The 25,560-nt window shown below is 51.2% G+C and overlaps 2 protein-coding genes across 2 annotated transcripts in view; one reads left to right on the forward strand and one right to left on the reverse strand.

Annotated features, from left to right (window-relative positions):
- SF3A3 (splicing factor 3a subunit 3) overlaps positions 1–12,472 on the forward strand; it is a 41,116-nt gene extending 28,644 nt beyond the window's left edge. Inside the window, exons 16-17 of the mRNA XM_061570399.1 lie at positions 3,795–3,850; positions 10,731–12,472. Coding sequence (XP_061426383.1) covers positions 3,795–3,850; positions 10,731–10,808 — 134 coding nt within the window. The 3' untranslated portion in view covers positions 10,809–12,472. The remainder of the gene's footprint in view (positions 1–3,794; positions 3,851–10,730) is intronic.
- SAP18 (Sin3A associated protein 18) overlaps positions 1–25,560 on the reverse strand; it is a 64,676-nt gene that overhangs the window by 37,840 nt on the left and 1,276 nt on the right. The window lies entirely within an intron of this gene.

Here is a 25,560-nt window from a genome sequence, read left to right on the forward strand (position 1 = left end):
TCGCCAGCAGCAGCGCTAGGAAACTCGGAGGGGGGGGAGGCTTGGAGGGTCGGAGTGATTAAGAAACGAGCGGGCAAGTGAGCAAACCGACAAGCGGGCGTAGTGCGCCAGCTATCCATGTGATCCGCCCTTGCCACCGGCGGCGGTGACAACGGCGGCGGTGGCGGTGGCGGCGGCGGTGGCGGTGGTGGCGGCGGCGGCGGGGGTGGTGGTGGCAACGTTGCGTTCCCACAGCTCTCTCTCCCCGTGCCGACGCGGAGTTTTGCGAGCGGGCGGGCGGGGCGGTCTGTCACGGAGCCCCGCGGGGCGAGGGGAGGGCGAGCGCGATGGCGGCGGCTCCGGCCTTGTGTTGACTCAAGTCCGTTCCTGTCGGCACCCGACTTTCATCGGGGGCAGCAGCTGGCCGCCCGCGTCGAGCGCTGGCGAAATGTTTTTCGGTCCTAACGCGGCGAGGACGGCCAGAAACATCAAAAACCCGCGGCGCAAGGAACCCCCTTCGCTTCGACCGGTGCTCCCCTCGCTTTGCCGACAATAATTCCGCCCGTGTGCATGCGTTCGACATCCGCACATGTCCTTTGCGTATTTATATATAAAACATTGGCAACCGAAAATAAAACGGGGGATGGAAAAAAAATTGCGCGCAATATTTTCCGCGATATCAGCACATGCCTTGACTCCCAGTGCGTGCGTGTGTGCATGTGACAGTGTGCATGTGACAGTGGGCGCGTACATGCAAGCGGGTGTTCACGCACACGGCGGGGCATTGGGTGTGTTTGGGTGTCATCGAGTTTCGACGTTGGCGAGAGACGAGGCGTCGTTGCCAGGCTGGTGTGCGCCGATTGCCGGATCTCGCCTGCCCTTGCCAGAAATCTCCCACATCCCCCTCTGCCCGCCCAAAACAACCAACGTGTGCCGCTCGCACCCCGGCCCACTCACCAGCGCGATCGCCCGCCCGCCTGCTCGCTCGCTCTCGCGCTAATTGTCGGGACGCTTACTTTTGTTGGACGCCTTTCACTCGTCGGATTAAATTTCTCCCGGCAAAAAAAGTCCGGCGCACAATTTCGATACCCGTATTTTATTTTTCTCTCTCTCGCCTCGACTCCTCTCTGCGTTTGAGCGATTGAAGAAGTGCCAGCGTTGTAAAAAAAAAAACCTGGTTTCTTCTTTTTACGCGTAAATAAATAAATACCGCCCGGTATAATATAATATATCATATAAAAAAAGTACTATTTTTCGGCGAGCCGCAGAAAGACCGTTAGAAATGAAAACAGCGCGGCCATTTCGCGCGAAGAAAAAGCGAAGAAGAAAACAGAGGAGAGAAGAACAAGACTGAGAAAAAATGCGAGTGGCGTGGTTGGCAGAGGGCTAGGGGCTGCGAGGCTGCGAGTCTCCGAGTCTCCCCCCCCCCCCCCCCCCCCCACCAGCTCTTGACCAGCGGGGCTAGCGCGCACGGCTAACCATTTCATCTCGGCTTGTTTGAATGTTGCTGGTGCCCGGCGGGTGACCGGGAACGAGTGTGGGACTGCCCTGCGCGCCTCTCACCCGCCGATGAAATTCGGGAGAATGAAAGCAAACGTTGCTCGCCCCGAGGCGCAGGGCTCCAGCGGCGCACGGGCGTTATCTTTGGAAATTGGAATTACAGCGGGGAGATTCTTGGGTTTCGCCGAAATTTTCTCAGGTGAAAGCGGTCAAGAAACGGGGGGGGGGAGGTGGGGAACGCCATGGATATCGCTTGGAACATTAGGAGCGGCTTGCGCGTTGCATAGGGATGCCATATTATTAGCACATGTGGTAAGATGAACTAGTTAAATTTAAGTAGGTAGTTTTTCACCGGCGCGTGTTTCGTCCTGCACCCTGCTAGCTTGCGAAACCTCGTTTGGCGATCGTCTCGTTAATATTTTTTTATTTTTTTTGCCACAATTTCATAACGGCTTTGCCATCTGCGTCGTTGCCCCGAGACCAAGTGTCCGCTCAGAACTCTCGCGGGGGGACGGTGCATCACCCTCTCCCCCCCACCCCACACCGTGCGTTAGAGAACGGCCCGCGGAAGCGGAGATTGCAGAGCTACCTCTGAAATTCCTTCCGGCGATTGTTTTCTTTTTAATTCACACGCCCTGCGGCATAGAATAGATTGGTCGTGTGATAAAATATAACGATATTCAGTGAAACGCAACAGTTATTTATTCATATACACCTTCCCATGCAGCGAACACAAACACACACACATGCAGTGAACACAAACACACACACACAGGCTGGGTGGACCCAGGCCACCACAGCGATTAAGCCTACTTATCACGTTTCGTGAAGTTGATGGTCTCAGCCCCCCGATCATCCAACGACTGCACACTCGCACAAAGAAAAACCAATGAAGCTAAATTAGCTTTTTTTCTTCACTTAATTCCAGTAGCTCTGAGAATTTTTGCCATTTTACTTCAACTGACGCGCGCGACACGTTCGGCTAGTGGTGCCTTCATCCAGCAGTAGATCGCTGAACGGGCGCCGTGCACGTGACACGCGCGCACGCGCGCCCGCGCGCACAATGGGGGCGATTGTCTGCGTCGATGTTCGCGAGCGCGTGCGTCGTGGCGCCATGCCACCCCTTGCGCCGCAATTGTCGAGTTTCTTGGCGTCGATGGCTGAACGCTGGGTGCCACGGGGTCACCCAGCGTTCAGTAGGCATGTAAGGATTAGTCGTGCGACAATTGACAGTCACCGCCCCCCCCCAGCTCTGCCACCCCCCCCCCCCCTCCTTTCCCCACCGAGCGGTTAGCTGAACCGTCACGTTATTCAGGGGCAGCGATTCCATCTCGGATTTTGCGCTTGTAGTTCCTCCGTGCGGAACCCCGTTCATTCCGTCCTGCAGCCAATGCTCGCTGCCACCGTGTTCCCTCTGCGGATAAATCGCGGCGTAGGAACACGTAGGGACAGGAACCGTTCTGCCGGTATGCCCAACCCTCGGCATACCGGCACATTGACAATACTCCATTGGAACCTCATTTGCCAGTAAAAAATATGATAATTGGTTTTTTACCCTTTTATCTGGCAACAAAACTGACACCTTTTTTACAAGGAGTCATGTTTGCATAGACCACAATACCTGCAGTCATAATGCAAACAAAAAACATAACTCTGATAATGTATGCACTGTCCTTAAAGTTGATTGGTCCACACCCGAGACAGCTTTCCTTAGAGCCTAGTCTCACATGACGCCAAATCAATCAACTTTAAGGACAGTGCATACATTATCAGAGTTATCTTTTTTGGTTGCATTATGACTGCAGGTATTGTGGTCTATGCAAACATGACTCCTTGTAAAAAAGGTGTCAGTTTTTTTGCCAGATAAAAGGGTAAAAAACCAATTATCATTGACAATACTGTACGGTATTACGAAAAAATATATGGTAAAGGTCAAAGCGCAGACCTGCAATTGCTTGCTCGTGCCACTGCTGATGGAAGGGCCTCCAGTTAGTGGGAGCTTAAGAGACGGGCCTCAAGAGGGTATTTGGTATGTCCTTCCACACTGGCCAATCGTCTTGTAAGAGGAAGGAGTGACCTACACTTTACCACATGCTACCTGCCGATCAGCTTGACTCCCCTGAGCCTGTTTATACCACTGCTGCGCCGGGAGATTGAACACAACCAGTGTGTCGCTAACCATTACACCACCGCAACGGCATCCCCTGCGTTGCGCATAACGCTCTCGCACCCGCGTTAAAATCAACCTCAAGTGTCGATAGCAATCGGGTGCGGTGATGTGACCGTCACGAAAACTCTGCATCTTGTTGTTCCAGTGTGGTCCAAGATCAAGCAGAGCAAGCTGTCGGAGCGGTGGCAACCGGACACGGAGGTGAGTGGCTCGCCGATCGCTCGCGAACACGCGCGTGGTCTGTGCGGACTTCTGTCCGCGCGTTTATCCCGCGCGGACTTGTGTCTGCACGCACGTCCGTCCGTCTACGTTGCCGTCTGCTAGCTCGCCACCCCGCTCGCTCGCAGCGCAGCAACTTGACTTTGACGTATCCTGACATCGGGTTCAACCTCCGGAGCCCCAACATTTCACGCCGCCGCTTGAAAGGCGAGCGTTGGAAACTTCCCATACCGCGATCTCAGATACCCGGCCGTCATCGCCGTGATACTCTGAGCATGGGGAGACAGGGAGCCGTGGGGGGGGGGGGGGGGGGAGATGGGATTTTTATTTTTTTTACAAACTGGGTTTGAGGTTTAAAAAAAGAATGGCAAGAAAGCTTTGGGGGAGGGGTGGGAGAAGTGGTGGGGGGGGGGGGTAGAGCAGAATAAAAAAAAACTCAAAACCTTCTTTGAAATGTACCATCCCTGGGGGCATGGGATTTTTTTTTTTTAGAGGGTGGGTTACGAAAATATGTTGCCCCAAACTGTTAGAGTTTAGGAGCGCTTAACGCGCCTTGATCGGAACACTGGAGGGGTCAGGTTTTGGGAAATGCCTTTTTCTGCGGCGGCGCTCCTTCTTTCAGCTTTGAAAGCGGTGCGCAGATGTGACGTGACGGATAAATTGCACCGCTCCGCGCCACGGCCGCTACGTTCGTCCTGAGTCGGGGAGGCGGGCGGGCGGGCAGGCGGGAGGCCGAGACATTGGGGTATCGATGTGGGATCGAGGGGGTGGTGGTTGGGGAGGAGGGGGGTGGAGTGGGTAGGGGAACGTACAGCAGGAGGAGGGGAGACCGGGGGGCTGCGTTTCGTTAGGCTGCACGTCGGCAGATCGGTGGCGGGATCGGCGAGCGAGAGAGAGCGGTGCCACTCTCCCCCCCCGCCCCCCCCCCTCCCCGAGATCGGATCGGCAGAATCTCCCGCGCAGCCATCAGTGCGGTGTTGGGTTGCGGCGCTGGGCGAGAGTGAAGGTTGCAGGTTTCTCCTCTTGAAGGAGCGGGGGGGGAGCGGAGTTGGGGGGGTGGGAAAGCCACGCATGCGATAGCAATCAGGGCACACGTCGGTAAAGCCGGAGCGGGGGTGTGGGTGGGGGTGGGTGGTGGTGGCGACCCCACACCCCCCCAGCCCCCCCCTTGGGTTCCCCCTCGTCCCTCCCTCGTCGTCCCCCCGGGCGTTGACCCCTGGGTCCCAGGAGCCGACTAAAACCATTACCCGCGGCCACGAGCATCCTCCGTGCTGCGTTGCGCCCCCACCGCGTGCGATCTGGGCCGCCGGGGCGTACCGTGGCTTCGAGCGCGTTGGTGCTCGTCGGTAAGCTTTTGTAGCCCAGATGAGCCGTAGGGCGGCAGCGATTGTTATCGGGCCGGTAGCAACGTGTCGATTCGTGACGATGCACTTGTTGAATCGTGTGCGTGTGAGAATCGATCATGCACTTCATATGTAATCGGCGTCGTTTTGGGAAATGGCACTCCTTCGTAGCCCACAAATTAAATTTTCGCGCACGATTTACATGAATTCGATGTGATTTTATGCCAGTGTTACATTGAACGGCAAAGAATACAAATGAGTCGGTAGGAGCGAGATCTGTGCGCGAGACGGTGCGCCATACACGCGCGCGCACACACGCGTGATACATCGACACGGCCGTCGCACGCTCGTTAACTTGCACCGCTCGTTAACACACAACACGGCTTGTGGTCGGCTCATTAACCCTTAACCCTCACCTCCCGTCCACCACCACCACCCCCTGCCCCCACCCCCGCTGTCCAGTTGTGATGTTTGTAAACCTCGTGAGCGTGCATCACCACCATTCGTCACACGCGTGTTACGTTGAAACTGCTAAAGAAGAGGAAGTGGGCTCGGGCATGTCAGTAAAGTGATGGGCGCCGCCGTGGCTATGCGATGTTAACTCCTTCGCTTGGTTTACAGGAGGTCGTGGGTTCCATCCCGACCCTGACGCCTGCTGCTGTATATTTGGAGTTTGCATGTTCTCTCCCCGTGTTGGTCGCGTGTATTTTTCACCGAGTCCTCCTGTTTTTCCCACCGCATTTAAAATTAACATGCGTTTAGAGTATTTGGCTGCTATAAGCCACTTCGTTGAGCTATCATTTGGGGTCGGATCGCTTCTGTCTGCAGCAGGTGCTGGGCGGATCGTTACGTTGCAGGATCTTGAGATGTGGCGGCAGCTTGCCGAAGACATCATCCAGCATTGGAGTGATCATGGATGATGATAATGAGATGTCACACTTGACTATTCGTTGCTCACACTGCGTGTCCGTGTGTTTGTGTGTCTGTGTAGAAACGGTGTTCGGGATGTGATCCCCGTTTTCAAATTAATTATAAAAATGTTAACAATTGGGCCTAGATGAGAAATGTTAGGAAGTCATAAAATCCTCTTCTGTCATTTGGGACCGACCCCAGAGTGCGTGACATTTCAGGACATCACTCTGATGGTGTCACTTCCGCAATTTTCCCCCCAAAAGGTGGCGTCACATGGCACTGGGTGACGTAGATTTTTTTTTTACGAGGCCGAGACATTTCACATCATTTCATAGTGTAAATTATCCCTAAATCCCCTCCCCCCCCCAAAAAATTTAAGAAACTCGTCCACAGTGTGCGTGTGTAACTACTCATGAATGGGGCAGAGCGGTGGCGCAGTGGTTTATGCACTGCGTTATCAAAGCAAAGTTTTATTTCCAGGCCGTGACCATCCTCAGTGTCCAGCGATATCCTGACCGACATGGTGAAGTGTACGGTCAAACAACCCCCAAGACTGACACTGGCGATAGGTGGGAGCAGAGGGGTGCCCGTCATCCAACAGTCGATTGACAAGTGGCTGTAAATTAATACGATTGTGAATTTTACATTTAGCAACTTTGCATGTCCAAAAGCCCCAATGGAAAAGCCAGCGTTCCAGTAGAGTCGGTCTCCTCTCCACCGGCCTTTCGCTGCGTCCCCGGCCCTTTGAATTCTCCCAGCGCTGGAAACCTTCACCCCCTGGGTCGCGTGGTGTTTTTTTGGGGAGGGGATTTACTCCCCTCAAATGCCCTCCCCCCCCCCTCTCCCCCGCGGGCCACTCCCTCCCACAACCCCTTGCGCCGCCTTTTCAACAGTGGCATTTTTACATGCTCGTAAACCACAACAAGAAGCACGAGTGGTCATGAACAGATTAAAAGTTAGCCGCGGAAAGAAGAAAAAAAAGCAGCACCGACAGCGAGCGAGCGAGAGAGGGGAGCTGGAGATTAATTAAAACAAACCGCGGGGACGAAATGCGGAAAAGATGGGGCCTTGGGGGGGGGGGGCCTCGGGGGGGCCGAGCCGACAAGGCACGGCGGCTCTCTCCGCGGTGCCCGCGAGCGGCTCGTGAGAACGTGTTTATTAAAATCCGCTCGGGTACCGACGGCCGCAACAGTAAACAGCCGGGCGCGCCTTTTTTATTTAATACATTTTTTGGGTTCCGCGCGAAAGTTTTAACGGTGCGGAACGCGGTCCTTATGCTAAAATAAAAAGAGAACTTTTTTCAAATATTTGTGCGTAGAAAACGGGGGTGGGGTGGGGGGCGGAGGTGGGGATGTTAACGGTTTAAAACCAGAAATCAAATTGAATTTTCTAATAATAATAATAAAAAAGTCACGTTTCTGAAAAAGTTTAATAGAAACGCCGCTCAGACGAGGTAGGGCTGTTTTAACAGCGAAATTTGTGCCAAATTTGGACGCATTTTAACCTCATTAATAGAGAGCGGGTGGAGGGGTAAGAAGCCAGTTTAAAATAAGAAAAAACTTTATAAAATTTGGTGCGAGCGCGCGCGTCTATGCTGTGCACGTGCGCGCAAAGCCTCGGCTCGGCAGCCAAGTTTTTAGCGCTCGTTAACTCGCTCTCCGGCTTGCTTCCCCCACCCCACCACCACCACCACCTCCTTAACGCGCAACACGTCTCGCGGAGGCTCATTAACGGCACAGGTCTCATTAAACGAGCCATGCGCCCTATTTTACACTTCCCTGCTCCGCTGGAGTATCGGGGGGGCCCAGCGCCACGGCGCCGCTCGAGCATTTCCTCCGGAGAACGAGAGGGGCGGGCGGGCTCGGTCGTTTGCTCGGGCGACGTAACGTGAGCGGGAGGAGGGGCAGCGTGGGCAGGCGGGAGTCCCCGCCACCACCAAAACAAAGGTCCTCCCTGTCGCCAGCGTGTACAGGCTGTTGGGTATCGTGCTGTTAGCGAGCTCCTCCGAAGGGCTGCCCGGCACGGGAGCGGCCAGATGTGTACACGCCGGACCAGGTGCTGTCGTTCACCTAGGGGAGGCCCCGGGACAGGTTCATTTATTTGCCACTGATGTTGGCCGTGAGCGGGATTTTAACTTGAGTCGCCATGTTTGTAGCGCAGTGCGCTAACTACGACTCCCCACATCACCCGGCAACCTTCGTCTTCCCAGTGGCGGTGTGCGCACTTCGCACCGGTTACTCAATTGAGGTTCTGTCGAGCTAAGGGAGGCCCAGCACTTGTGCAGACAGTTGTCAACGGTGTTGGCCGTGAATGGGAATCGAACTCGGGTCGCCGGGTTGGTCACGTTTGCGCGCTAACCCTCTGCACTACCGCTCACCACGACCACCACCACCACCGTTACTCGCACCAATACCACCACCCCCACAAGCACCATCACAACCACCATGGTCATAGCCTGCCAACACAACAGGGCGCCACATTCTTTCTTCCATCTCCCGCCCGCCCTCGCCACCGCCTCTCTTTGTGCACCGAACTCGGACATTAAACCATAAAATACACGTATTAAAAAAAAATTATATATTTGTAGAAAACCCAACTTAATAATGCCCGCCGGGAGTCAAATACCTGCGCGCGCGAGCGCGCACAACCCCTTGAGGGGGCACCGCCCACAGACGTGGGTAATGGGAAACAGCATGCCGCGGGGCGTCTGTGCCCGCGGGCCGCCGTCTGTGCCGGAGCGGGGAACCGGCAAGCGGTAGTCGAGAGAAAAAGTTTCCCGAGCGATTTCCCGCTCGAGCGAGCGTCGAGGGCGCGGCGCTCGACCCTCCCGTTTACGCGGCCGCGAGCCGTCGGTTAGAAATTCCACGGTGCTGTGGCGGGTGCGCCGGGCGGGGTGGGGGGGGCAAAAGTGGCGTTCGATGTTGGAACGATCCACGGAGGTACGATGGGTCGCGGTTGGCCGGCATTGGCCCAACTTGGATTTGAACTTTGTCGGCTTCTGATTGCGAGCCGGCTCGCTCTGCCACTGAGCCACCGGGTGAGCAAGTAGCGAGCAGCGGGGACTTCCGCCATTGGGAGATACTGTGCGATTTTTTTTTTGTTACATTTTTTTTTAGTTACATTTTTTTAGTTTTTTACATGAAGGATCGAGAGCGCTAAACTTTGCATGGTTGTTTCAACTGCCATACCGGGAGATAGAATCGTACCCGCGACCTTGGGGATTGCAGGCCCAGTGAGCGTGCTGACTGTTATACCACGGCATTATCCACCACGCTCCCTCGTACAATATAAGGTCCACGATAATTTACCAAAATATCGTTACATCCTGGTTACCCGTCGCTTGACTTGTTTTTTTTGCGTGTCTTTTATGCCCCAAAATATAGAAACGTAGTAACAAAGACAACAGTGAATAAAGTTGTAGATAAATACACGATCCCTGCTAGAAATGTTTCACCGGAGCAATTGGCAGCATTAGCGATGATTTGACATAATAGCTTTCCGGGAGGTCATTTAATTACGAAATTACTTTGTGTAACTGTCAGCGTTGTGCGTTATACCAGCGTTAAATAGCCTGCGAGCTCGGAATGAGTCGGCAAAACAGCTTTATAACAGGCTTGACTTGAAGTGAAACCGCACTTGAAGAACTTTCAAGGAAAATGTATTCTCGCCGGAAGAAACAACAGCGTATTTACACAACTCGGCGCAATAAATACACAAAATTACACGCGAGAATGATATTGCTACAAAGCCTTGTGCGTCAAAATAGTATTAACCGCTGGGGCGGGTGCCCCGCTCTCCACTTTTTTCCTTTCTCCATAATTCCGTAATAAATCGTGCGCTCACCGATGACACTCCAGCCACTCGTTCGCCGGAAGCCGGTCGCCTCCGTGTCACTCTTGTCGAGCTGCTGCCACGACCCGAGTTGGTCTTGCCGTGGACATTTCGTCTCATCCACCACAGCGCACCGCCACTCTGTTCCACCACCACCACTGTTCCACTATCACCACCACTGTGTTCCACCACCACCACCACTGTTCCACTATCACCACCACTGTGTTCCACCACCACCACCACTGTTCCACTATCACCACCACTGTGTTCCACCACCACCACCACTGTTCCACTATCACCACCACTGTGTTCCACCACCACCACCACTGTTCCACTATCACCACCACTGTGTTCCACCACCAACCACATTGCTCCACCACCAACCACCACTCTGTTCCACTTTCACCACCACTGTTTCACTTTCACCACCACTGTTTCACTTTCACCACTCTGTTCCATCACCACCCCTGTGTTCTACCACCACCACTGTGTTCCACTATCACCACCACTCTGTCCCACCACCACCACCACTGTGTTCCACCACCACTGTTCCACTATCACCACCACTGTGTTCCACCACCACCAACTACAACTCCACCACCACCACTGTTCCACTATCACCACCACTCTGTTCCACCACCACCACTGTGTTCCACCTCCACCACCACCACTGTTCCACTATCACCACCACTAACCACACTGTTCCACCATCACCACCAACCACACTGTGCCACCGCACTGCAATCACACGCTGTGTACCTCTTGTGTTCCCGCAGGAGGAATTCGAAGACTCGACAGGGAACGTGGTGACTCGCAAGACCTACGAAGATCTGCAGCGGCAGGGCCTGCTGTGAGCCGTGGCTGCTGGAAATCCGCAACAGAGACGGGGAATAGTTTGTGTTGCATCCACAGATTTCTACGTCCACCTTGAAATGTGGTTTATCGATAGAGCCAGGATAGTTTAGTGAACGAACGTACAGATACGCACACATACAAACGCACGGACAACATCCACACAGATGCACTCGCTCTGATAACAAAAGCCAATAAGATCCCTCCCTTGTACAGCGTTATCGACTGCTGTTGGTGAAGGGCCTGTTTAGGCCTACGTGGTGCACAAGTGGATGGTGTTACCAGCACCAAGCTCGCTCAACTTTGGTCTCCCCTCAATGCTGATGTTTACACACTGATCCAAATGCTTTAGGTTAAGGCTGAGTCAAGCTATGAGGAAGTCCAGTTACGATTCTACTTGCCACTGTCCTGTAGCCGTGGGCTGGAATTGAGCTTGGATCCCCAGGTTTATTTGAGCACGGTGCGCTAACTCCCGTTGCACCATCGCTCGCCACGCAGCCTTGACCGAGTACCTGGCGCAGTTTGTAAACATCAGCACAGGGAAGACAAAGGTGGTCGGGCATGTTGCTGGTCATACCCCTCCCACCTCATGGGGACTGCTTGGCTTAATGGGTGCATCACTAACGGCACTCACTCTGGCAGTCTCTGTGGCTTTACGGGGGGGGGGGGGGTAGATTTTTATTCAGAAGTTTAGAACTTTTATTTCCCCAGTAAAGCCCGCTGTTGGTCTATGCAGCTCTTTTTCAAGGGTAGCTCAGCCGGCATGTGTTACACATGCATACAGACAAAGCTCCCCCGTGTAGCCTTAACAGACTAGGGGCAAGTGCTGTTAGCGAGCAGCACCTATGAAGGCCGGCGCGGCACACGAGGGGGTGGGTGTCCAGCACCAAGCCCGGCCGCCTTTGTTTCTCACTGCGTTGACGTGTACCCACCGAATCGGTTACTCATGCACACACACACGTACACATGGACAGGACTTGTTTAGACTGTTGAAGCCAGTGTTTGTTAGCCTCTTATTACCCTCATAAAAGCCCATTGCTATACAGTAAAACAAAATTTTTTGTTACCAGAACCATCTAGACAAGAGTAAGTAAATGATTTCGTTTTTTTTGTATCATTAAATCTTTGTGAGCGGGTTAGAATTGTCAAGGTTAGGGCCAGCGGACCGGCATGTCTTGTTCGTTGATGACGCCAATTCGCAAAGCGTAACGTCGACGCGTGGCGCTTACATCTCTCCGCTGCTGGATGGGGACCACCTGATCGCCACACTGCGTGCGCAGAGAGACTATTTGACCATACTTCACCACGCTGGTCGGCTGGTAAAATCGGGGGGGGGGGAACTTTGATACCGGAGTGTAGAAGTACATTACAACCGTGGTTCTTTTTGGTACACTGCCATATTGCTCGCAGAATAGGCCCACATCAGCCTATGACAACGTCCGCTGTGCATCACGCACAACATCGCTCGTACGAAGATGGAGAGACGGAGTTCCCCGTGTTGCTTTGCAAAGCGCTTGGTTCCTTCTCACCCGATTTCCATCGGCAGCGTCGGTCTACGGGCCGTTGTTTATCCACTGCTGGATGAAGGCCTGCAAAACACCATCGCGGTCGTCGGTTCTGCTCGGATGTGTGTTTATTTTAATAAAAAGAAACATTCAGAAAATGATTTTTTTCTTATTGGTTTAAAAATGTATCCAATTCAAGAGCACCCACCACCACCAGCAGTACATTATTTTTTTCAGCTCCAGTTCCGGCTCTGTTTTTTTTGAGTTCCTTAAGAAGCTCGCAGCACGCGGAGCGAAACGCCGGACTTCGTGCTGACCAGCGTGCGTATCACGACCTGAAAACGCGTCCTGAATTTCGGGTTCCAATAATCTGTAGCTAGATGCAAACTTTTGAATTATCTGAGAATAATAAAAATAATAATCCAGAAACCGCAAGCAATGTCAGTAATATGGCGGAGCTTCTGCGAATTTCCACCACGAACACAGACAAAGATCCCCCGTGTAGCCTTAACAGACTGTTGGGGCAAGTGCCCTTAGCGCCTCTAATGGCGGGCACGGCACACGAGGGGATGGGGTGGCCAGCAGCACGTTCGTTTACAATGTACACACCGCACCAGGTACTCATTTGAGGCTGAGTCGACCTAGAGCGACGGAGGGCATGACTGGTTCAGAGAAATATAATCGACGCCGGTGTTGGCAGTGAGCGGGAATCGAACTCGTGAGGTCTGGTTCGTGGCGCTCACCCCCCGCCACTAACGCCACCGCCACCACAAACCGCCCCCCGACCCATTCCCTCGTTCTCACACGTGAATGATTCAGGCAACTGCATCAAGATCTCGATTTAATGACCGGGTTTACTTTTCCACCTTTGAGAAGACGAAAGGGTTGGGGAGTTGGGGGGGGGGGTGGTCGAGTGGGGTGGGTGGGGGGGCGAAGGGTAACTTCATATACGTTGAGAGAAAAAAAACAATCGTTTTCTTACAAAGACGTGGGATTTTTTTCCTTCGGCTGCGGTTGGGGTGGGGGGGTTTATTAAGACGTGCGCGACCCGTTTAACGGCGGGAGAGCGCAGTTTCACTGGACATCATAATGACATCATAATGAGTTGTTCGCGGCCGTGTCGTGGGTAATTTGGCCTCGGGTTTTTTTTCTTTCCCTGTGCCGACACAGTTTGGATTAAAGCCCCAGAGAGGGGGAGGAGAGAGCGAGAGAGCAAGAGAGAGAGGGGGGAGCTGGGGAGAGAAGGGGAGCAGTTTGTGTACGCAGGGTACCCCCTTTGAGCTGAATTGGTAATACCGCATGGCAGGACCGAGTATACATTTCATGCGGTTTGTGTCACATACACGCGTGTGTGTGTGCGCGTGTGTGTGTTGAGTTTGTTGGGTGTTTGTTGCATGTGCGATGGGGTGTGTGTGTGTAGTGGGGAGCGGTGGTGTAGCGGTTAGCGCGCTGCACTATGAACCTAGCGACCCGGGTTCGATTCCCGCTCACGGCCAACACCAGTGACGAGTATTTGAACCGGGCATCCCCTAGGTCGACTCAGCCTCAAACGAGTACCCGGTGCGGTGTGTAAACATCGCCACTGGGGAGATAAAGGCGGTCGGGCGTGGTGCTGGCCACCCATCCCCTAGTGTACCGTTCTGGCCTTCATAGGTGCTCGCTAACAGCACTTGCCCCTACAGTCTGTTAAGGCTATACAGGGGATCTTTGTCTTTGTGTGTGTGTAGCGGTGAGCGCGCTGCACTATGAACCTCGCGACCCGGGTTCGATTCCCGCTCACGGCCACCACCAGTGACGATTATTTGAACCGGTACCGAGGCTCCCCTAGGTAGACTCAGCCTCAAACGAGAACCTGGTGGCCGGGCGTGGTGCTGGCAACCCACCCACTCGTGTGCCGTGCCGGCTTTCTTATGTGCTCGCTCACAGCACTTTCCCCTGTTAAGGCTACACGGAGGGATCTTTATTTTGTGTATATATATGTGTGTGCGCGTGTTGGGAATGTTGTTGGGTGTAGGTGCTCGCTAACAGCACTTGTCCCCAAAAGTCTGTTAAGGCTGTACGGGGGGGGGGGGGGGGGGTCTTTGTGTTGTGTTGTGTGTTTGTGTTGTGTGTTTGTGTTATGTTGTGTTGTGTGTGTATTTGTGTTGTGTGTGTGTTGTGTGTGTGTGTGTTTGTGTTGTGTGTGTTGTGTTGTGTGTGTGTGTGTTGTGTTTGTGTTGTGTGTGTTGTGTGTGTTGTGTTGTGTGTGTTTGTGTTGTGTGTGTGTGTTTGGTGTATGTGTATTCGCGTGCGTGCGTGTGCCGTGCCAGCCTGCATAGGTGCCCGCTAACTGAACTTGCCCCAACACTCTGTACACTGGGTCTGTGCCTTTGTTTTCATGTACGGTGCGTGACAACGTGTGGATGAACGAGTGTGAGAGTTGTTGTTTAAGTGTTGATGAGTACGTAGCTGTATCGGGGTTTCGTGAGTGTGTTTTCGTAGAATTTAGACGGTGTTTGTATCACGCGAGCGATATTGTGTACGCGTGTGTATTCATGAGTGTGTTCTATCGTGTGTGCATTGCGTGTACGTGTGCATTGCATGGCATGGGGAGTGTGTGTGTGTGCGCCGAGATAGTTTTGGTGTGTGTTGCCTCGTGTGTACGCGTGTGTGTGAGGAGCGGTGGCGCAGTGGTTAGCGCAGTGCGCTATACGAACACGAGTTCGATTCGCGCTCACGGCCACGGCACCAGATACTCATTTACGACCGAGTCTACCTAGGGGTGGTTCACGACCGGTTGAGATTTTCGTTGCCGATGTTTGGCTGTGAGCGGGAATCGATCTCGGCTCACCTGGCCGGGTTCGTAGCGCAGTTGCGCTAACCACTGCACCACCGCTCCCCACCTACAAAAGACAAAGATCCCCCGTATAGCCTTAACAGACTGTTGGGGCAAGTGCTGTGAGCGAGCACCTATGAAGGCCGGCACGGCACACGAGGGGGTGGGTGGCCAGCACCACACCCGACCGCCTTTGTCTCCCCAGTGGCGATATTTTACACACCGCACCAGGTGTTCATTTGAGGCTGAGTCGACCTAGGGGAGGCCCAAGGACCGGTTCAGATAATCGTCACCGATGTTGGCCGTGAGCGGGAATCGAACTCGGCTCGCCGGGTCCATAGGGCAGCGTAGCGCGCTAACCGCTGCCTTTGTGCACACCTACAAACACGCGTGCGCGTTCGGAAATAATGCGCGCGATTGATTTAATTAATCCAAAGCAATATATTTATTTATTATTTGTACCAGTCAATGCCCACTGAGCTACGCGGCTCTTTCTCAGAAGCGGCCTGGCCACAAATGATAGCCCAACGAAGCGGCTCGTCGTCGTGCGATAAAAGTATAGCAGCCAAATAATCTCAGCGCACGTTTCTAGACGTGGTGGTGGTGGGGGAAAAAAAACCCGGACGACCCCCGGAGAAAAATCCACGCGACCACGGGGAGCGAGATATAAACACACTCCAAATACACAGCAGCAAGCGTGTCAGGGTCGGGGATCGAACCATGACGTTCCGATTTCGATTTAAAGCTTTCGTGACTGCAGGGATTCATCTTCTTGGTTCTTTCGGTAAAGTCACGTAGAATGGAAATAATAAAATAATAAAAATTAAACATAATAAAATAATTATCACGACGTTTCGGCCACAACGCAAGCAGCCGTCCTCAGGTGAAGAACAGGTCTGTCGAGAAGACAGAGTCTGAATGACACAATCCCAGCTTAAATATACGCTCCAAGCCTGGGGTGTGTCATTCAGACTCTGTCTTCTCGAAAGACCTGTTCTTCACCTGAGGACGGCTGCTTACGTTGTGGCCGAAACGTCGTGATAATTATTTTATAATTTTTATTTTTATTATTTTATTATTTCCATTCTACGTGACTTTACCGAAAGAACCAAGAACGTGACGTCCCGTACACCAGGCGAGGCAGTTAACATCTCGTCACGCACACACACAGGCGCGGAGTTGTGCTCTCCGCCGTTGAAATTCGAGTCGCAAATAATGATCGCGAAATTGTTTGGAGGGGGTCAGGGGGTTGGGGGGAGCGACGGCGCCTGATGAATGCAGAGGTAGCTGCTGCAGATTTAACAATCCGAACGAGAGCGAACGAGAGAGAGAGAGCGAGAGAGAGAGAGAGAGCGAGAGAGTGAGCGAGAGGTGGGGGTTTACATAGAGCAAAGTTGAAAAATGTAAAAAAAAGTTACGAAATGATGAACGAAGCAAAGTGCCGACTACACCGAGCATCTTCTTGTTTCCACTGATCGTAAAGAAAGAAAAAGAGAGCGAAGGAGGGAGAGCGGTCGACAGAGTGAGGGGGAGGGGAGGGAAGGGAGGGAGGGAAGGGAGGGAGGGAAGGAGGGAAGGAGGGGGAGGGAGAGAGGGATAGAGAACAAAAAAAAAATTATATTTTTCGATTTAAAGCTTTCGTGACTGCAGGGATTCATCTTCTTGGTTCTTTCGGTAAAGTCACGTAGAAGGGAAATAATAAAATAATAAAAATAAATCCAAGCAGCCTTCCTCATGCTTGCGTTGTGGCCGAAACGTTGTGAGAATTGTATTTTATTATGTTTTATTTTTATTATTTTACTATTTCCCTTCTACGTGACTTTACCGAAAGAACCAAGAAGATAAAATTCTATATTTTTTGCCCGAGCATTGACGTCTAGGTCCGCTTCGTGGAAAATATTTACCTTAAATGCTCTCCCGGTGACGTAAGAAGCAATCATAATAGCAGTAACGTTTATTAGGAACTATATACTGTAATTATATTTACCCTAGCTCTGGCATCTTGTGAAGGTCCATTGCCTGAAACGTTGCCTCTTGATATATTTTTCGCTCGGTGCCTAGCCCTTGCCACTAGGGGCCGCTGCGAGCGCGCGGCTGGAGCTCCAACCGATGTCTTCCGACTGCAGAAGCCTCACAGTCATTCACTGAATCATTCATTCATTCATATGTTCATTCGCTGGTTTAATTACATTATACCACCTCCCCCCCAGACTGTCATTCGTGCTTACATTAATGTATTCAATTATGCTGTCGTATTTTTCATTCATCCGTTCATTAATACTCTGATGTTATCGTTCATTCGCGCATCCAATCACTCGCATCCACTCCATGATTCGTTCTTTAACTCATCCACGGGGGGTGCCCAGGATCGGTTGAAATATTCGCCGCTGTTATTGACCGTCAAGCGGGAATCGAACTCGGGGCGCCGGCTTCGTAGCGCAGTTGCAGAGCTCCACATGGAAACCGCGGAAAGACAGAAGCGTGGTGGTTTTGAGAAAACAGTTCGTAAGCTATGATAGGAGCATCCGGGGTGGTAGCTGAGTGGGGCAGGCCACTCGCTCCACCAGGGTACGCGTGGTTGTATCGGGGTAGCTGAGTGGGGCAGTCCACTCGTTCCACCAGAGTACACGTGGTTGTATCGGGGTAGCTGAGTGGAGCAGGCCACTCGTTACACCATGGCACGCGTGGTTGTATCGGGGTAGCTGAGTGGAGCAGTCCGCTCGCTACACCATGGCACGCGTGGTTGTATCGGGGTAGCTGAGTGGGGCAGTCCACTCGTTCCACCAGAGTACACGTGGTTGTATCGGGGTAGCTGAGTGGAGCAGGCCACTCGTTACACCATGGCACGCGTGGTTGTATCGGGGTAGCTGAGTGGAGCAGTCCGCTCGCTACACCATGGCACGCGTGGTTGTATCGGGGTAGCTGAGTGGGGCAGTCCACTCGTTCCACCAGAGTACACGTGGTTGTATCGGGGTAGCTGAGTGGAGCAGGCCACTCGTTACACCATGGCACGCGTGGTTGTATCGGGGTAGCTGAGTGGAGCAGTCCGCTCGCTACACCATGGCACGCGTGGTTGTATCGGGGTAGCTGAGTGGGGCAGTCCACTCGTTCCACCAGAGTACACGTGGTTGTATCGGGGTAGCTGAGTAGAGCAGGCCACTCATTACACCAGAGTACGTGTGGATGTATCGGGGTAGCTGAGTGGAACAGGCCACTCGCTCCACCAGGGTACGTGTGGTTGTATCGGGGTAGCTGAGTGGAGCAGTCCGCTCGCTACACCAGAGTGCACGTGGTTGTATTGGAGTAGCTGAGTGGGGCAGTCCACTCGCTCCACCAGGGTACGTGTGGTTGTATTGGGGTAGCTGAGTGGGGCAGTCCACTCGCTCCACCAGGGTACGCGTGGTTGTATCGGGGTAGCTGAGTAATTCCACTGGGAGACACGAGGGAGGAACACGTGGGAGGAACACGTGGGATTGGAGAACGCGTGCCGAATAGAAACATCGAAGACTTCACGAAGGTGATCAATTAAATAAGCCGACAAATTGGCAATCTTCTGCGGCCGTCTGGAACGCTCTTCCCGCCGATGTTAGCAATCCGCTGGAGCTGTGCACTTTTAAATCACCTCGATTGAAATCTAATTTCTTTAGAAATGTTTTGTTTTTGTGCTTAGCTACTTGTTGTTCTTCCCACCCGCATCTCCGATTAGCGCAGTTGGCTACGCACGGCGCGAACGCGGTTCAACGTACCACGCGTACACACGCGTTGGAACAAATGCACGTTTTGTTGACACATCCCATCAGCTGCACGGGCCCTTCAGAGAGTGCACGATTTGAGCGACCGTCGGTTCCGCGCGCGCGAGCAGCACAGACTGCTTGAACGGTGTTTCGACATTCGCTGCCTCATCATCAAGAGCTGGAGCCGCTGAACCGCCACGCGTTTTGTCTGCAGGCGAGTAGGACCACCACCACCACCACGCGCCTCTCGACTCGGAGGCAGATTCACGTCTGGTTTGTGACGGTCGGACTTCTTTCGCACCGTACGTAGCCAACCGCGCTAATCGCTGGGTGATACTCCAACGGGTGCCCAACCCACGACGCGGAACTCTGTACACCGATTGTGTGCCAAGTCGGTGTATATGTGCGTAAACAATTAGTACACATTGTAAATATACGTGACTTCAAGCTTTCGTGACTGCAGCGATTCATATTCTTTGGGTCTATCGGTAAAGTCACGGGGATAGGTTCACAGAAAATAACAAAAAATAGCAAAAAACTACGACGTTTCGATCGCATCAGGAAAAGGATGACCGCTTGTGTTGCGATCGAAACGTCGTAATTTTTAGCAATTTTTTTTGTTATTTTCTTTGAACCTATCTTCGTGACTTTACCGATAGACCCAAAGATTACGTATATATGTGTGCTAAATATTGTACGCACATTTTTACACTGTGTGTGTGAATATATAACGCACACAATTGTATACCTTGTGTAGATATCCTTGCACGCAAATTGTACGCATCTTATATATATTAAACATTGCACGCACATCTTCTTGGTTCTTTCGGTAAAGTCACGTAGAAGGGAAGTAATAAAATAATAAAAATAAAACATAATAAAATAATTCTCACGACGTTTCGGCCAGGTGAAGAATGAGGACGGCTGCTTGCGTTGTGGCCGAAACGTCGTGAGAATTATTTTATTATGTTTTATTTTTATTATTTTATTACTTCCCTTCTACATGACTTTACCGAAAGAACCAAGAAGATGAATCCCTGCAGTCACGAAAGCTTTAAATCGAAATTGCACGCACATGTTTACACTGTGTGTGTGCGAATATAAAAATACACACTTGCACACCTCGTGTGTATATATATACTTCGAGTAAGTTCTGCACATGTGACTGCATCGCACGCACGATCGCTGAGAGATGGTGACAGCTTGCGGATGGGGGAATATTTCATCCAGCAGTGGAATGACGACGGTTCACGACGACGACGACGATGATGACGACGACGACGATGAGCAACACTTGTGACGAACGTCGTTGTCCATCGGCTGTAGCGTCACCGTCAGACGGGAGGGCGAATTACTCGGTTCACTGATTGTGTGTTGATGGCACTGCCGTGAAATGTCACGCGTAAGTGATGAGCGCGGGACGAACTCGTCGTTTCGACGACTCGTTTAATCGCAGGCTTTTTAAAAATCATTTATATTAAGTTCACTTGCTTGCTTGCTTAGGACCGTGCAAATCTTTCAGTCGTTTTTTAACCCACTTCCCGTGATCCAATCGAGCTGACATTTTGCACACAGACTCGTTGTGCGTGACAATTAATGTTCGTGAATTTTTTTTTCTCCAAAATGTTACACGTTTTAGGACAAAAATATTATATTTAATTACCAATTGCTTAATGGTGCAATGCAGTCACCTGACCCATAGGTGGCAGCCATCTCAAGCCAGAGGACGAGAGGACTCTAGCCGCCACGCATATAAAGGATTTAGAGTTAAAAACTTTGTTTTTACGGGTTATACTTATTCAACGTTTGCACGGTGGATAATAATTTATGTACGTGGGGGGGGGGGGGGGGGGACTCTGGTGTCTGTCAAGGAAATTAGGTTTCGTTGATGGATGTTGCTGCTCTAAAATGTCCAACTGAAAAGCCACTTTGCTGAGCTGTTACGGGTGTGCGCCAGGTCGCTTTTGACAACTACCCTAAGTTAATACCTCTGTGGGCTTTGTCTGCTGGGATGGCGGTGGATTAGTGTTGCATTTCTATGTGCGTTGGGTGATTTGTTTAGCTTTCTTATACTTGTGTACTGTTTGTCGGTGTGACGTTCTTACCCCGTGTCCCTTACTGGACATCTGTGAACAAAAGAGCTTTATAGCGCATCGGATTCCTCCAGCATGAAGACTGATCTTAATTTTGAAACTCCAGGCTGAGCTTCCGTACTCTGAGTGAAACAACCCTCCACACTCTCAATGTTCGGAGGTTTGTGTTGCGCCCGAAACGTCGTGATTTATTTTATTTTCTACCCACGTGACTTTACCGAAGGAACCAAAGAGTATGGATTCCTGCAGTGACGAAAACTTCAAATCAAGATTGAACAAAGTGATTTCAGATTACCCTCCAGCCTTCCTCCCCTCCCAGTTATAAGCAAGGACTCGCCTTTATATTTGTGAACAAAATATCAGCTTCACAAACGTCGGCTTGTAACCCTTCGACCAACGCGACTGCGACCGTGACGACGACGCTCACGACGCTCGCGAAAGCCGAATGAAGTTCGCAAGAAGTCGCAGGCAAAGTTGTCATCGCGCAGGAGATTCTCCCCGACTGCGATCTTCTCACGCCTCGAAACTTCTGGGCCACGGCTCCTGAACCTCATCCACCTGAGAAACCACGGCAGCAGCAGCAGCAGCTTGATGCGGACACTTTGATGGTGGTGTTGATGATGATGATGATGATGGTGTTGATGATGGTGATGGTGTTGATGATGGTGTTGATGATGATGGTGTTGATGATGATGGTGTTGATGATGATGGTGTTGATGATGATGGTGTTGATGATGGTGTTGATGATGATAATGTTGATGGTGTTGACGATGGTGTTGATGATGATGATGGTGTTGATGATGGTGATGGTGTTGATGATGATGTTGATGATGGTGATGGTGTTGATGATGGTGTTGATGATAATGATGGTGTTGATGATGGTGATGGTGTTGATGATGGTGTTGTTGATGATGGTGATGGTGTTGATGATGGTGTTGATGATGATGATGGTGTTGATGATGGTGTTGATGATGATGATGGTGTTGATGCAGATGATGGTGTTGATGGTGGTGATGGTGTTGATGATGGTGTTGATGATGATGATGATGGTGTTGATGATGGTGTTGATGATGATGATGGTGTTGATGATGATGATGGTGTTGATGATGATGATGATGATGGTGTTGATAATGGTGTTGATGATTATGATGGTGTTGATGATGATGGTGTTGATGATGGTGTTGATGATGATGATGGTGTTGATGATGATGATGATGGTGTTGATGATGGTATTGATGATGGTGTTGATGATGGTGTTGATGATGATGGTGTTGATAATGGTGTTGATGATGATGATGGTGTTGATGATGATGATGGTGTTGATGATGGTGTTGATGATGATGATGGTGTTGATGATGATGGTGTTGATGATGATGGTGTTGATGATGATGATGGTGTTGATGATGGTGTTGATGATGATGGTGTTCATGATGATGATGATGGTGTTGATGATGATGGTGTTTATGATGATGATGATGGTGTTGATGATGATGGTGTTGATGATGATGATGATGGTGTTGATGATGATGTTGATGATGACGCACACATGGGAAATAAAATAAAATAAACTCTCCGGTCAATCGGAATATTGATTTGTGCTGCTCTTTTCTCACAGATGTCCAGTCTTGGCGGGTAAGAACGTTGCAACAACAAACAGAACAATAACAACAACACGATAGGAGTGTAAAGTACAAGAAAATGTAAACAAATCACACTAACAGATAAAAATAAAAATAAACCATCCCCATCCTACCAGACAGAGCCCACTGAGGAGGAGACATCACCATCGTCACCATCATCATCATCGGCACCATCATCACCATCGTCACCATCATCATCATCGGCACCATCATCACCATCGTCACCATCATCACCATCGTCACCATCGTCATCATCACCATCGTCACCATCATCACCATCGTCACCATCGTCATCATCACCATCATCACCATCGTCACCATCATCATCATCACCATCATCATCACCATAATCGTCACCATCGTCACCATCGTCACCATCATCATCATCACCATCATCACCATCACCACCATCGTCACCATCGTCACCATTGTCACCATCATCACCATCATCGTCATCATCACCATCATCACCATCGTGGGAGTGGGGGGGGTTGTTTGACCATACTTCACCTCGCTGATCAGTGCTGGTTAAGGATGTTGCCTGGACCCAGTTCAAGTATTTAGTCCCGAGTCGCGGCAATTAAACTGCGCGTCGTGACACGCGTGGTTTGACTTGTTCACGGGCTACCTGGCTCCACGTGTTCTTCGTGTTTTTTTTAACAAATGCATTGATTTATGTCGCTCACATTCGCATTCATTCATTCAGTCACTCCTGAACGCGTTCGTTCGCTTGTCCACTCATCCGCGTAACCGCTCATTCATTCGCCCACGACATCCGTTCGCTCATTTGCTCTTTCGCCGACTCACTCTGCCACCAAGTGTGTATGTTGAACTTCTTTCGCACCGTACGTAGCCACTCATCGACATACACTCATGTATTCACTCACCCGTCTACATCCCCATTCAGTAAACGACTCACAAATATTCCCACTCGTTCATTCACTCTGTCGCTCTTAAGTGAATGAACCCACGAATGAATTAATTCACTCACTCACTCATTCACCGACTCACTCACTCATACCCACGCTCGCTCACACACTCATCGACATATCTGTCAATTCATTCACCCTGTCACCTACTCTTGCATCAACTCCCGATGACATTCACCATTCACTCACTCAGTCGCTCTTTCACCGAATCTCAGTCGTTCGCTCACCAATGTACATGCCGCACGTCCATTCTCTCACTCGCCCACATGCCCCACATGTCTCTGAAGTGAGTGTTGTACATTCTAACCCCCCGTTCTAGAAGGATTACAATCTTGAAAAAAATGGCACAGATAATAGCCAACTCTATTCTTGTGACCCAAAGAAGACAACATCACAAAACACAACGCTGAGAATTGGCGCCCCAGAAATGGTGGCGAGGAGTCTGCGTCATTTCGCTCAGAGGGCAGCCTCAGACCGGAGTTCCACACTGGCGCTCTAAGCCTCACGCTCAACAACAATAATTGATAATATAATAATAACGCGATATAAATCATTACGTAACCATCTAGGAGAGCCACTCTATTTTAAGTAGTGTCCTCGTTATTTTAAAGATGTTTTCAGGCAATTGATGATGAGTTGAGTTTATTATTATGATTATTCGCGCCTTGCGCGAGGGAGCAACGCTCTATCCCCACCGTACATGTGACATAAACACATGGCGTTGAGTCCACACTTGCCGCACCGCTTTCTCCTGGCGAGTCGGAGGGTCGGGCATCTACATCGACGTCCACGCGAAGGGAGTTTTACAACAACAACACGTCGTCATCGTCGTCTCTTCCTCCTCCTCCCCGCCCCCTCCATAAGCGTTCACAACAACAACAATAACAACAGCAATAACAATCTCGCGTAATTCAAGAAAATTTGGTACATTCTCATAAAAAAATACGTCGACAGTGCCGTGTGTTGCTGGCCGCTTAACGTTTTTGGCTAAATGGGGGGGAGGGGGGGGCAATTTAAAGTTTTTTTTGTAACTTCTGCTGACACCCACGGCCTTAGAAACGCAGCGCTCTTCACTGCAAGGCCCGTGGGCCCCTGTGGCCTTTAGTGCGGCCCCCTGACCGATGTGCAAGACGCCCCGGCAATTAACAAAGAGTGAGAACACCCACCCCACCACACCACCACCATCATCATTATGGTCCTGCTATCACAATCCCCCAATGGCTTCCAAAAATGTGCGGCGGCCCTCACTCACAATGAATTGCCCCCCCCCCTCTCGTCTCCCCCCTCTTGCCCCCCCCCCTTCGCCCCCCCACCTCTGAAAATGAGTGTTAAGGCTCTCTTCTTCTTCCACCTCCAACTCAGCTTATATATAAGCTCCTAGCTTGGCAGTGTCTCATTCTTCACCTGAAGACGGCTGCTTGCGTTGTAGCCGAAACGTCGTGAGAATTATTTGATTTTATTATGTTTTATTTTTATTATTTTATTACTTCCCTTCTACGTGACTTTACCGAAAGAACCAAAAAGATGAATCCCTGCAGTCACGAAAGCTTTAAATCGAAATGAGTGAGAAACCAGCACTGCCTGAAACGACCCGGCAACCCACGGCTCGATCACCAGCCGATAAACGCGTCTCCTCTCGAGGCACCGACTCGAACTCTGTCTAGGTTTGAAGCTTTCGTGACTGCAAGGATTCATATTCTTGGGTTTTTTCGGCTAAAGTCACGTAGGTAAAAAATAAAAAATAAAAAATAAAATAAAAATCACGACGTTTCGGAGGCAACACAAGCCTCCGTCTTCACGTGACTTTACCGAAAAAACCCAAGAATATCGAACTCTGCCCCCATCCGCCCCATTCACGTTCCCGCTCAACGGTGCCGAGAAACCTCCTCTTGACGTCAAACCGACAGAGAGAAAGAGAGAGAAAGCAAAGAGCTTGACAGCCCATCAGATTTGCTCCACCGGCAGGATGGAGAGCGATTTCTGGTGCACGTGGATACGGCGTTGGGCTTGCCACTCGCGACGACGAGAGAGGCGAGGT

Source organism: Lethenteron reissneri, chromosome 6, assembly GCF_015708825.2.
Source record: "Lethenteron reissneri isolate LAM-NWPU_2019-01 chromosome 6, ASM1570882v1, whole genome shotgun sequence".
NCBI classification, from domain to species: domain Eukaryota; kingdom Metazoa; phylum Chordata; class Hyperoartia; order Petromyzontiformes; family Petromyzontidae; genus Lethenteron; species Lethenteron reissneri.